The following is a 14093-nucleotide window of genomic DNA, read 5'->3' on the forward strand; positions in this document are numbered from 1 at the left end:
CAGTAGAGATTTCAAAATTCTGAAAGATTTTGAGAGTAAATAGTGGAAGATTATTTCCACTGGTTGGTGAATCAGTAATGGAGACAGATATTCAAGATCATCACTAGAACAGCGGGAAAAGTTAGAACTGTTTTCATATAGGTTTGATTTTGACTGATTTTGTATTTTCCAGAGACTTGAGCAAATTATGAAAAGAACAAGAAGATCTGACACTTCCGAAAAGGTATCCAAAACTTACCAATGTAGTTTTGATGGGTTTAGTTTGTCCTTCTGCATTTACAGAATTTACTCAACTTTTTTTTACAGAAGGATAACCAAGTAAGGCCCTCTGAACAGAGAAATGGGGAAGTACCTAAACTAGAAACTCTTGATGAAGAAGGTAATGTCTAAATATTGAAATTGCACTGTATGGGTATTCAGTTATGCAGTTCGACTCTGGCCCTTCACCTCTAGATCTTGGATTCAAATCTAGAGCAGAGTGAATGGTTTAAACTTGAGTGTAGCCATGCTCAATCCATTCCTAGGGTTTTAACAGCCTGACCACCTACGTGAGCAGGTATCTGAGGGGACTGGATAGAAGGGTCACATGAGCTGTCCTCAGAAAGGAGGACAGCATCACTCGGTGTGTGGATGACTTGCACGAGTAAGGATGTGGCTAGTTGGGCAAAGATGGAGGTCACTTGCCACTTCTTCCCCCCCCCCCCCCCCCCTCATCAATGGCATCTAGTGGTTGTCTAGAAGGGGAGAAAATTGAGATATTGTAATAAAAGCAAAATACTTCGGATGCTAGAAATCTAAATAAAAACAGAAAATGCTGGAAACGCTCAGCATCTGTAGAGAGAAACAAAGTTAACATTCCAGATCGATGACCTTTCATCAGATATAACGTTAGGCTACCATGATGGTTCCTCTGATGCTTTTGAAGGTGCGGTGCCCAATCATGTTGCTTGCTAATGTGTTTGTGCCCCCAGACCATTACACAGGCAAGCTGCAGGGTCTCCAACGCTTCTCCCTCATGAGGGGGTCAGCGATATATTGTCAGGAACCTACTAGGATTCCTCACGGCTGTGGGCCATCGTATTCTATGAGGAAAAAAAATCAGAAAGCATGAGTATTGCATTGAAGACTGGACAGAGTCTTTTGTTACAACAGTTTGACACAGAAATGTGTAAGATGGCAGAAAACTAGAAAATACAGGTGAGAGTTAGGGAGGCTTCCTCAAACGTGGCACACAGAAGGTGGACTTTTGGGTAGCTGAAACAGGATAGAAGTGATCAGATGTTGAGTTCAATCCTAGTGCAGTGAGGGTAATGAATGAAGGACGGGCTGTACATACAGAGACTGAAAGGAAGGTCAAGTGGAGAGCAGGCAGCTTTCCTTGGCTGCTCTGATCGTTAAATTTCTTCCTGTACTGCAGATGAGTCTGCCACAGCGACCTTCCTCCACAGAGTGCATACTTGGCAGGTTTCTGGCCCCTGACCCCAAGCACACTGTCGCTCCTGCTCTTTATCTCTGAAGTTGGCTGCCCTTTTGGCCCTTTCTACCCAATTTGCCTGCTTCCTTCAGTACTGCCATTGTTTAGTACAGCAGCACCACACCATCATGGGAGGCAGAAATCCCATACTGCCTTACTTCGGCAGCGCAATCATCACCCCTGTGCTCGCTGACCTACATTGGCACTTGGTCCGGCAATTTTTTAATTCTCTTCCTTGTTTTCAAATCCTCTATGGCCTCACCCCTCCCCATCTCTAATCTCCGCCAACCCTGCAACCCTCCGAGATCGCCATGCTCCTCCAATTCTGGCCTCCTGCGCATCCCCGATTTTCTTTGCTCCATCATTGGTGGCTCTGCCTTCAGCTGCCTAGGCCCTAAACTCTGGAATTCCTTCTCGCCTCCTTTACGATGCTCATTAAAGCTTACCTCTTAGACCAAGCTTCTGGTCACCTGTCCTCATATCTCCTTATGTGGCTCTGTCAAATTTTGTTTGATAATCACTCTTGTGAAGCACTTTGTGACCTTTTACTATGTTAAAGGTGCTATATAAATGCAAGTTGTTGCAATGGTGCCATTAGAATTTGGGCCCCTACTGTTCTATAAAATTCAGTTCATTAGCATTAATATTGTATATAATACATAAAGCAATAACCCAATTAAAAATTGACAGCTGTAATTTGAATGTTCAGAGAGCTTGATTTGCTGTCAACCTGCTGCATATCTTGCTGTAACAAATGATTTGGACTACATAAGATTTGGACTCTGGAATCAGAAGTACAATTTAAAAATTTGTGGATGACACCAAATTGGGGGGTATAGTTAATACTGAGGAAAACTACAACAAAATACAAGATGACAATGAACTTGCAGAATGGGCATGTAAATGGCAAATTAATTTCAGTGTAGATAAGTTTGAGGTGGTGCATTTTGATAAGAATAAGGAGGCTTCACACTACTTGGAAAATAAGAGTCTAAATGGGGTAGAGGAGCAAAGTGATCTAGGGGTACAGATACACATCACAAAGTAGCAACACAGGTTAATAAGGTCTTTTTTTAAAAAGCAAATAAAGCACTGGGGTTAATTTCTAGGGGAATAGAATTGAAAAGCAGAGAAGTTTTGTTAAACCTATATAAAACCTAGGTTAGACCACACTGAGTAATGTGCAGGTTTCTGGTCTCTATTATAAAAAAGGATATAGAAGGACTGGAGAAGGTGTTTTTAAAAAATAAAAAATAAAAAAAAATAAAAAAAAATCAAGAATAATGATACCAGAACTGAAGTTATACCTATCAGGAAAGATTGAACAGGCTGGTGCTCTTTTCTCTAGAAAAGAGATGGCTGAGGGGTGACCTGATAGAGGTCTTTAAAATTCTGAATGGGTTTGATAAGGTAGATGTACAGAAGATGTTTCCAATTGTGGGGGAGACAAAAACTAGGGATCATAAATAGAAAGTAGTCACTAATAAATCCAATAGGGAATCCAGGTGAAACCTCTTTACCCAGAGAGTGGTTAGAATGTGCAACTCGCTATCACAGGGAGTAGTTGAGGCGAATAGCCTAGATGCATTTACGGGGACGCTAGAGGGGGAAAGGGAAAGAAGGATATGTTGATAGGATTAGATGAAGTAGGGTGGGAGGAGGCTCGTGCGCAGCGTAAACACTGGCATGGACCAGTTGGGCCAAATGGCCTGTTTCTGTGCTGTAAATTCTATGTAACATGCTATTTTTGCTAGCTCCGAAGTACTGGGAGATATAAAGGCTCTACTGTTGGTGTAGCATTATATCTAATATGTTTTCATGGCTTAGCTGCTGAAATATGTTTTTCTTTTTCTTTCAGCATCCAGCCCGGATCCTGACTTAACAACTGAAACAGATATGATGTCAACGGTCCCTGAAGAAGTGGCTGATGAGGCAGTAATTCAAGAAATGGGCAATAAGGGGGTGTTTGTAGATCATTCTCAAATAGATAAAGAATGGTAAGAGCAGTACTCAATAAACAAGAATAGGTTTCTGGTATTTAAATTAAGTTTTAATCTAAATTTCATCTTAAATACTAAAAGCATCATGCAAATGCTGTGGAGTACAAAATTGGGTATATTGAGGAAAGCCATTCTACCAATTTTAGCTCTTGCATCTAGTAAGAACCCAGGAATAACAATAATTAAGTTGTTGACTAATCATGGCTATCAATGAGTCTAAAACGGATCCAGACATGAGGATGAGGTGTGGAAATACCCTATGGTTGCCCCCCCATTATCGCATCCTACTGTAAAACAATGCCAGCATTTTTACCTCTTCGGCCCTACGCTGAAGACCATTCCATTTGTTGATCTAATTTGAGCATCTGTCCTCTTGTGCTACTGTCACAACTTAGTTTGAAGTAGAGTTCCAGATCTACTTTTTCTACAGAGTTTGCTATCTTGTATATCTCTATTAGATTACTTATCATCTTTTAGGCTGAAAAATCTACATTTTCTAGTCTTCCCTCATAATTTAGTCCTTTTGATCCAAAGGATCAGTCTTGGGGCACTTCCCCAGGGCTTGTCTTAGCGACCAGAACTGGGCACAATGCTCTCAGGGTATGGTATGGTCTGACCATGGCATTATACCAGGTAAACATTAAATCAAGAATTAATTCATTGATGGAATATTGTAGCCATTCTTGGCAACCTGCTACTCTTCGAGTCAATTTCTGTCTAAAGCCAAAAGAGCAAAGCACTTGATGATAGTGTGCTCCATGCTAGATTCTAGTTTCTACAACACTGGAGAGAGGTGGCTGGTCTAGAATTCAACACTTATGGACAGTGTAATTTTTAAGGCTACACTAATGGTTCCTATTTTCGTCATGGTTGGTTCTTTATCTGAGATTACAATCACAGCAGCACTAGTCAAATAGCTAGTCAGAACTCTGCACTTTTGCTAGGAGCACAAGAGCTCCTGTAGCTGTACCTTAACATTCTATATTAACCCTCCCCGACACACCAACTGCACCTCTGCCCTGTATATAGAGATTCAAATTCTAGGGTTACCAGAATATCCTACAGGCCAAGCCTATGCGGAAGTCTGTGTTCAAGTCCATGTTTTCCTGTGCTACAGATTTGTAAGACATTTGTCTTTGTTTCAGTTGTCCTTGGTTGCATGATTAATATACAAAATAGTTCGTCTGATAGCCATCTATTTATACTGCTGAAAAAATTCTGTGTACAAGTAGAAATTTAGTGTTAATGGCCTCAAGTCATTTCACATGAATTGGCATGAAAGTCTCTAATTTGTTTCAACATTTCCTGAGCTACTTGTGTTTCCAGACCAGTTACTTGGAGAATCAAAAGTTTCAATATATGTATTTATTACTTACGTCTGGGTGGATTATTCCTTTTTAATGGGTTCTGTATGGTGAAGAATCCTAAAGTGATACAGGTAGACTATCCTTTATCCGAAAACCTCGGGACCAGCCGTGTTTCGGTTTTCGGAAAATTTCGGATTTCGGAAGGTGAGCGGAAACACTTCGGTTTTCAGAGTAATTCGGTTTGCGGGAGTGCGGATAAAGGATACACTATCCCTTATCCGAAAGGGTGGGGGTTGGCGGGGGGTCAGGGTCGGCCGGGGGGTCGGGGGTGGGGGTCAGCGGGGGTCGGGGTCGTGCGCACGACTTACGCTGAGCGAAAACACTTCGGTTTTCAGATTAAAGAGAGCAGCAAATATCACACAGAGCAGCATAACACCTGCGTGGGTCAAGCATCGGCAGCGTCGGGTCATGCTTTGCGCCACTTTCGACTTTCAGAGGTTTTCTGGTTTCGGATGTGCGGATAAAGGCTGGTACACTATCTTATCCGAAATGGGGCGGGGTCAGGGGTGGGTGTCGGCGGGGGTGGGGGTCGTCGGGGGCGGGGGTCGGGGTCGTGCGCACGACTTACGCTGAGCGATTTCGGTTTTCAGAAGTGCGGAAAAATGCTACACTATCCCTTATCCGGCTAGGCCTGTAAGTCGTGCGCCACTCTGGTCATGTCATGCGCACGACTTACGCTGACCGAAAAAACCTTCGGTTTTTAGAGGGTTTCAGTTTTCGGAAGTTCGGATAAAGGGTAGTCTACCTGTACAGGAAATGCAATCTAAGGGGCTCAATAAAATGTTTGTGTGGTTAAAGGATGTGTTATTTGGTTTCCCTATTATAGCTAAAAGAGGTGTATATTTTAGTATCTTAAGAGGCTACCATATCAGAGAATCTATTTTATGACCGTAACAATGGCACTAGCACAAATGTTGACATTTTGTCATATAAAAGCTACAATATACAGTCAATATTTTTTGCAGTTGAATTTTCAGTTCAGCCTTTGTTTAAAGCCCAACTTACAATACTCAATTTTGGAAACAAGCTGGAGTCATCTTTGGTACTTAGAATAAGTAACAGCAATTTCCATAGAAGAGTGGAGCTCCCAGAGAAACTGTGTAAATGGTTAAAGATGGCCATTTACACCATTTGTCCAGAGTTTCAGCATGTCTTCTGCCGCAGTTACAGTGGGAAGTTGGGAGAACCCCACAGAAATTTAGGGCTGATGTCATTTAGCAAGGCAAGTTGAAATATATATTGGCCCAGTAATTCCGTTCCAAACACGTGAGTACGGTCGGGGTACTCGCGCGTATGGCCGGAGGAAATGCCAGTTTTCAGCATGCACAGCGCATGCGGGGAAAACCGGCAATTCCTGTCCTCTGAACGAAGGGGTTCAGAGGCACAGCGCGTGCGCACTGAACTTCGTCGATTTCATTCATGGATTCAGTGAGGTTAAGTCCTTACAACTTACGCATGAAAAAAGCATGTGTAAAGTTGCTCCAGAGGCTGCGGAGGAAGATATATTTTATCGTGGAGCTTCTGAAAGGCAATATTTTTGTTTGGGAAAGGGAGGAAAGTTATTTTAAGAAATGCTGAGGTAAGTTTTAAAGTTTAAATTTTTTTTTTTTTTTTAAACGGGTTTTCAGTACTGTAGGTAGAAGGAGCAATTGTGGCTGTGTGAATTGAATTTGCTGTGTTTATTAAATGTGAAAATGACTTCTAAAATGAATAATGTAACATTTCCAACATTTTTAAGAAAGAAACTTTTCATCAGTAATATATTCTTTTAAGTAATTATGTATGTATGTCTGTATATATTCCTTTACTTTTGTGTATGAATGTATGTATTTAATTATGACTTTCAGAGAAAGTAACTTATTGGAAAATCATAATTAAATACATACATTCATACACATAAGTAAAGGAATATATACATACATACATATACGTAAAGGAATATATACGGACATACATACATAATTACTTAAAAGAATATATTACTGATGAAAAGTTTCTTTCTTAAAAATGTTGGAAATGTTACATTATTCATTTTAGAACAGTCATTTTCACATTTAATAAACACAGCAAATTCAATTCACATAGCCACAATTGCTCCTTCTACCTACAGTACTGAAAACCCATTTTAAAAAACAAAAATAAACTTTAAAACTTACCTCAGCATTTCTTAAAATAACTTTCCTCCCTTTCCCAAACAAAAATATTGCCTTTCGGAAGCTCCACGATAAAATATATCTTCCTCCACAGCCTCTGGAGCAACTGTACTCATGCTTTTTTCATGTGTAAGTTGTAAGGACTTAACCTCACTGAAAGCATGAATGAAACCGGCGAATTTTACTGCGCACGCGCTGCCTGTGCAGTCGCACACGTTCTGCGTCTGAACCCCTTGGTTCAGAGGACAGGAAATGCCGGTTTTCCCCGCATGCGCTGTGCATGCTGAAAACCGGTATTTCCTCTGGCCAGACGCGTGAGTACCCCGACCGTACTCACGCGTTTGGAACGGAATTACTGGGCCAACATTTTACATGTCAATAAAATGAAAAATTTAACAATTGCACGATTTGCCCCCTCGCATCTGCGTCTGAGGGTCCAAGGAGGTGCATTGCGCAAGAGGTCATCGTCGTACGTATCCTCACACTGTTCCCTTTTGGGAACTGTATGAAGTGGTGGAAGGATTTCTGGCCACGTTAACGCTCCTTCTGTGACCATAACCATCTTCATACCAGCCATTAGGGTGGTTAGTCCTATGGCGTGAGGGTTTTACGGGCTCCCACAACCCATCTGAGGGAGGAGGGGGGGGGGGGCGCCACCCACACCCGCGGACGCAAGTATCCCGCTGGATGTCCACCCAGAATTTATAGTTGGAGCTCCGACTCCACTTGCCGGGACTGTCTGGAGCGGCGTTCGAAACCCTACTCCTTCTGGCCCAGCGGCGGGGATGCTTACCGCTACGCAAAAGGCCCACTCCGCGCAAAAGGTGACACCCATACGTTTCCTGCGCCTTTTCCCTCCCCGTGACTGGAGCCCTATGCTGCCACTTGAAAGACCAAGCTATCATCTGTCCTTTTTGCGGCGCCTTAGACTTCTCATTACCAATGATGAGCAGGTGCTGCGCCTCCTCCTCGTTGAGGAGATTGCTGAGGTCATCATCAGTTCAATTGTGAGTTCTTTTAATGCTGTGAATTGTGCTCATTCCAGCCATTTCACGTTGCTAATCGGAGTGGGCCTTTGGCGTAGCGGTAGGATCCCTGCCGCTGGGCCAGACGGGGTAGGGTTTCGAACCCCGCTCCAGACAGTCCCGGCAAGTGGAGTCGGAGCTCCGGCTCTAAATTCTGGGTTGACATCCAGTGGGATTTTTGCGTCCGTGGGTGTGGGTGGCCCCCCCTCCTTGTATAGCTTGTGGGAGCCTGTAAAACCCTCCCGCCATAGGACTAACCACCCTAATGGCTGGTACAAAGATGGTTACGGTCACGGAAGGAGCGTTAATCACGGCCATAAATCTTTCCACCACTTCATACAGTTCCCCAAAGGGAACAGTGTGAAGACACGTATGACGACGACGTTGCTAAATAAATAAATGGAATGAAAAAAATTCTTTCAGGGCTTTTAAAAGTCTTTAAATTGCTTTAATTCTGTTTAAAACTACTTCAGATTCTTCAAAATAATGTAAACGTTTTTAAAAGTTTATAAAAGTTACCAAAAGCTTTATAAAAATACCAAAAACCTATTTGAAATGCTGCTCTGCATGTAAAAATGCTTTGCAGCTTGTGAGAAACATTGGGGGCGTGTCCTATTAAACTGAGACCTCAAGGGGCGTGTCTCAGTTGCACAGCGCGCTACAGGCTTCGCGCTGGCTGCACTCCTGGGCGGCGTGACGTCAGACGCTGCCCGGGATTATTCTCTTTCAAAAAGGAATTCCAGGCGTCCCTGGAGGTGAACGGCAGGCGCGTCGGGTAAGTGCAGATCAGGGGCTTGCGCGCGCGGCAAGCCCCCGATCCGAATTTCTGCCCCATTGTACCATGAACAGCATAAATTCTAGCAGAACCAAAACTCTAAATCCAATTGTACCTGGATGTATTCGTGATTCCGCACCTTTGAAAGTCCTTTGCTGTAGGTTAATTTTTTTTTGTAAATTAAATTAATTTGTGTAAATGAGGTATAACTGTGATGAGCTACACTTGCCACTTGGTAGAGTCTTGTGATTGCGAACGTGTAATATGATCTCACACACTCAAACTTGGAGTCATCATGTAAATAAAATAGATTGGCACAATTGGGAAGGTAGAGATGATTTTTTTTTCACCTTTCAGAATGAAACCGCTGTGAGTGTTAATATTTTGGCAGATTAAGCTCTTTAATAATATTGTCACCAATAAAATGTCACAGCAAATTTTCCAGAACATTGCATGGTCTTGGTATCTATACGCATTGAATACTTTTGATTTGGCTGATTCTGTTTCTTTTTAAACACTATTCTCTAGTCCTGCTGCTGAGAAAATCATTAGAGAGAATGGAGTTTCTGCGCAGGGTGAAACCTTTGAAGATTTCATTGATCTGTCACTTGGAATAAAAGTTACCAGAGTAGCCACAGAAACCATTAATAATGATTGTCAGGATGAAGTTGGAATTCCTGTGAATCCAATTATTGCATTTGAGGAAAATGGATCCATGGAGTTATTAACCAAAGTAGATGGCATTCAGACTCAACAAACAGCAGGTATGTGATTATCTGACTCTACACCAGTGTATAAAAGGTTAACGGGAATGTTTTCTTGATGACCTGACTGTTGCGTTGTGGATTCAAGGTACTAAGGCCGCAACACTTGAGAGCATGCCCACCAAGAGTGGGGTGGGTGCATAAATGGCCAGAGTTGGAGGAATGCAGAGTTCTTGGAGGGTTGTGAGGCTGGAGGAGCTTAGAGATATGGAGGGGTGAGGCCGTGAAACGATTTGAACACGAGGATGAGAATTTTAAAATTGAGGTTTTGGTAGACTGGGAGCCAATGTAGTTCAGTGAGCACAGGGGTGATGGGTGAGTGGGACTTGGTTCTGGTTAGAGAGAGAGAATATATATAGACAAGTGTTTATCTAAATTAGATTTTAGTCTTTGGTACAATGGCATGTTTTGGTTTAGTATCCAAGAAGTCAAACAAGTAACCTGAAATATATGAAATAACTGGTTAGCAAACTAGTGACAAAGGGCATAAACTCTGGATTATCACTAGAAGAATGATGGGGAAATTGAACTTTTCCACACAGTGGGTTATTAGAACATGGAATGCTTTAAACATAGCAACAATGTCATTTGACGGAATTGAGTATTAGAAAAGCAAAAATATAAAGGATATGAGGAAAGGACAAGCAAATAAGATGAGAGTAGATAGCTTCTAATGAAGAGCTACCACTGGCACAGGTGGAATGGGCTGTGAATAGCCACCTTCTGTATAAGCCAGTATATTAAAACCAAGTGCAACACTGTACAATAAAATGAATGCTACAGAGGCTAACTCAAATTTCTGAGTTGTATAAAATTATATCGCGTCCTCTAATTTGCCTATTGTCATATGCTAACTGATGTCACCGGTGCCAGTTTCCTGAAACCAGACTGGCTCTGATGGGAAATAACAGTTAAACTGTCGGCATTAAAATGTTGGGATATTGTCAAGAACTAAATGGAGAATTTGGTTATATCTGGATTATATTAATTTGTTTGGAAGGTGTGTATAATGTAATTTTTAGTGCTATTGGGATGCTTCTCAGATCATCAATTCTCCTAGTATCATTGATGGAAGGAAAAAGTTGCACAATATTAATCAAATTGGTTGGTGAATATGTTTCTTTCAAAAAAGACTACTTACATTCAAAAATGTGTACTGGGTTCAGTAGACAGTAGAAAAGACAATTGACCATATTTAACATTCAGTTAGTTTAGTTATTGGTCGGGATTTTTTTAATGCACCGTGGCAGTGATCCGATACAAATTAATTCCCTAGATTTACAATGTGTTCTAAACCATACCAGTATCAAATGGGCAGTGCACCAGATGGAAGTAGAGTACTTTCAACCCCCCACCCCACCAGCAGAAGTAAAAAAAAAAATGAACCAACTCAGGCCAGTCCCTGCACTTATTTGTTTATAAAGTGACATTGGTCAAGATAATTAACCTGCTTCCACATGTCTCCTGGGAAATGGTGTGTGATGGAAGGAACCTGGAGGGAGAAGAATGGTAGTAGAGAGCAATAAAATAACTCAACAATTTATATAATCATCTCTATGTATATGTGGTTCTTTAAACATGTGCTTTTGCGAGGTCGAGGATTTGGATGATGCAAAGAAAACTACTGTGTGACTTAGGCGGAGAATGATGAATGTATCGTTTGTTCAAAATGATACTGTCTGCAAGGTATACTTTAGCCCAATTCAGATTTAGGCTTCTGTGTTTCTCTGATTTCCAGATTTTGAACAGAAGTGTGAATTTCTATTTCATAAATATCTCAACTTGCTCTAACTTTTGTATCTTTATATACTTCTTCCAGAAGTGATTTGAGAATGTTGAACAGAAGCAATGAAGTATGGAGTTCTGTAAGCACATTCACAGCAACTGGAATTCTTTTTGTTTCACATCATGAAGAATTGCAGTGCAGCCATTTCAAGATCCAACGTGTGTTTTAAAAAAAAAAAAACTAGAAACTAACCACGACTGTGAGAATGGGAGTATAAACGTGCAAGAAGTGGGTAGAGAGGAATTCATCATTGCTAACTGAACAGCTAGTTAATTCTGATCACTGGTTAATCATGCTTAGTATGCATTGTATATAAACTGCTTTTCCAACATGCTCCTTCAGGGAATTGGCATTCTTCTGTATATGACAAGAAATGAAAATGGCGAATTTGTGACGGTGAAGGGCAGTACTTCAAAACTAGCAGTACTTTCACTTTTTTTGAAAACCTATTTCTTGAATAAGCCTCGTTGCGCTGCAAGTAGTTGATAATGAGGCATTATAGAAATATGAACATATTGGTTTAAATATGACAGTGAGCTCTGCAGATTTCTATGTAATCTCTTAAATACTAAGCAGATCTTTTTTAGATGCTTCACTGTTGCCTCCTATTCAGAAGTTTTTTTACCACCAGGTAGAAAAATGTTGAAAATAGTGCAAATTAAATTGGATTCTAATGGCAATTCTGTGAATGGTTAATAAATAAAACACCTGTTGTACACAGGTTGGTATTTATCACAAGGCTACTTTGAGGCAAGTTAGTCATGCCAATTAAGTGTCTCAAATAGATTGGCTTTATATATAAACAATACTAATTCAACTTGTGTATGGTCAAACAGTTGTAATGCCTTATGATCTGATTGAATATACACTGGAAAAAGATGATGCTACTTAAATGCGATGGGCTTTCATTTGCCTCATCAGATCATGAGACTAACTAAAAAAAATAATTTATGGAGTCTTTGCTTTTGCTCGTTTCAGAGCAAGAAACCTGGCTTGTACCTGGAGTTTGAGATGGCATTCCTTCTATGTGACTTTCACATACTAGATTTGGAGTCTTTAAATTTAACTCATTTGCAAGTTACTGCACCAATGAAGCTCATATAACTTCCATCTCACATGTTTAGATATTGCTGCTACAGAGCATGACAGTAAAACCGTGCACTTTTTTTTCCCTCTTGAGTACTACTGAAGTTATTGCAGACCGTACTAAATAAGACCAGATGTCAGTTTGTTTTTCTCTCCTGAGCATTATGGTTAAAACACCACCATTTTCCTTTTTCATAGTTGATCATTGCATGAAATGAGTATATTGAATAGATTAATTTAAAGCCAGGTGGTGTATATTTTGTGCTAAAAAAGGCTCAGTCCAAGCTTTGAAAACTTTTGTTCATCCACAAGTATAAAAAAAGCCATTTAGTGGTTTGTTCAGTAATTGTTGTATAGCTGCATCTTTTGTTCTAATACTTTTTTTCCTGTATGGTCTACTCATATCCATGTACATAGAAATTATTTAAAAATGGGGGAAATTCCTTAAATTTCTTTAGCTTTGTTTAATCTGTATAGATTGTGTACAAAAAAAAGTTCTCGAGTTAATATTTTTAAATTCTAAATTGGTTTGCAGTTGTAAAGTGATAATTGCCACACTAAACTAATCGGGCACATGATTTATTCTGATTTAATTTTACCAGAGGAATGTTCTGAAATTAATTTTTCTAATGCAGAGAATACTGAAAACTGAATATGTTTCAGGTTTTTGTTTGTACCTCTTTCCTGTCTGCTTTAAATATACAAACCTGATGGACTAAATGAGTTATACATCTTTTTGAAGATTAATTGGAGGATTGGTGGTATCTATAACTGTCGGCAAGATAGTTTCCTGTATGAGAAACTAAAGAGTGAAAGCTCAGTAAAATCTGCACATGAGTTTAAAGAAAAATGCCCCTTCATTTTCCACCTTTTCTGCATTCCCCAACCCACCCCACTTGTAGTTTCAAAAGATGATTATCAAAATTTGGTGGAGATAAGTTTGATAACTTACACAAACAAAATGCAATAAAATAATAGTTTCTGTAACTAGTATGTATTGCAATTTCATTATTTCTACAGAACCAGTTTGAAAATGTTGCCTTGACTAACAATTTGCACCATTTTGACTGATACAATTGGATTACAGGATTCCACTTTTTTAGAAAATATTGTTAATAAAGAACAATTCCTTGTGTATTCATTGTGGGTTTTTATAATGCATTGCTTTTGTGCTTAAAGGCTATCTACCGAGGTACAACAAAATTCTATTGTGTTCATATTCACTTCTGTTTGTGTACCTCGAGCGTCTGTTCTCATTCTAGCTGCTATGATTTTCCCTCCTTGTTATTAAATCCTACTTTTGTTTTTACAGAACATCCTACTATGAACAGTGGGACCTATTGAAATAAAGAGTAGATTGCCTTTCAAAAGCTAGGCTTTATTAACCTTAAAAACCAGCAAGTACATGTTGAGCACCCAGTCTCAACCAAACTGTAGAAAACTGAATTTAAGATGGCCACCACAGGTCACATGGAATCAACTAACCAATAAGTTTACAGCATATATCTCAAGGCAGGAAAACAGGCAACCAATTACAATGCTTCTTATAAAACAAGAATAATCACCACACCTATAAGCTGTGACTTAACCCAGTACTTCCCCTTTCCAGAACTTTGGCATGCAACTGATCACAATATAAGGGTACCTGTGTCAGCCATTGTTC

The 14093-nt window shown here is 40.2% G+C and overlaps 1 protein-coding gene across 12 annotated transcripts in view; it reads left to right on the forward strand.

The window, feature by feature from the left end:
• Nucleotides 1-13565, forward strand: part of map7b (microtubule-associated protein 7b) — a 144738-nt gene extending 131173 nt beyond the window's left edge. For all 12 annotated transcript variants that reach the window (XM_085997525.1, XM_085997515.1, XM_085997518.1 and 9 more), the window contains 5 exons: nucleotides 173-223; nucleotides 307-379; nucleotides 3333-3471; nucleotides 9323-9558; nucleotides 11378-13565. In XM_085997525.1, coding sequence (XP_085853651.1) covers nucleotides 173-223; nucleotides 307-379; nucleotides 3333-3471; nucleotides 9323-9558; nucleotides 11378-11388 — 510 coding nt within the window. In that variant the 3' untranslated portion in view covers nucleotides 11389-13565. The remainder of the gene's footprint in view (nucleotides 1-172; nucleotides 224-306; nucleotides 380-3332; nucleotides 3472-9322; nucleotides 9559-11377) is intronic.
• Nucleotides 13566-14093: the final 528 nt, after the last annotated feature.

The sequence above is a fragment of the Somniosus microcephalus genome, chromosome 9, assembly GCF_052327205.1.
Source record: "Somniosus microcephalus isolate GS21.2 chromosome 9, FLI_Smic_1.0, whole genome shotgun sequence".
NCBI lineage: Eukaryota > Metazoa > Chordata > Chondrichthyes > Squaliformes > Somniosidae > Somniosus > Somniosus microcephalus.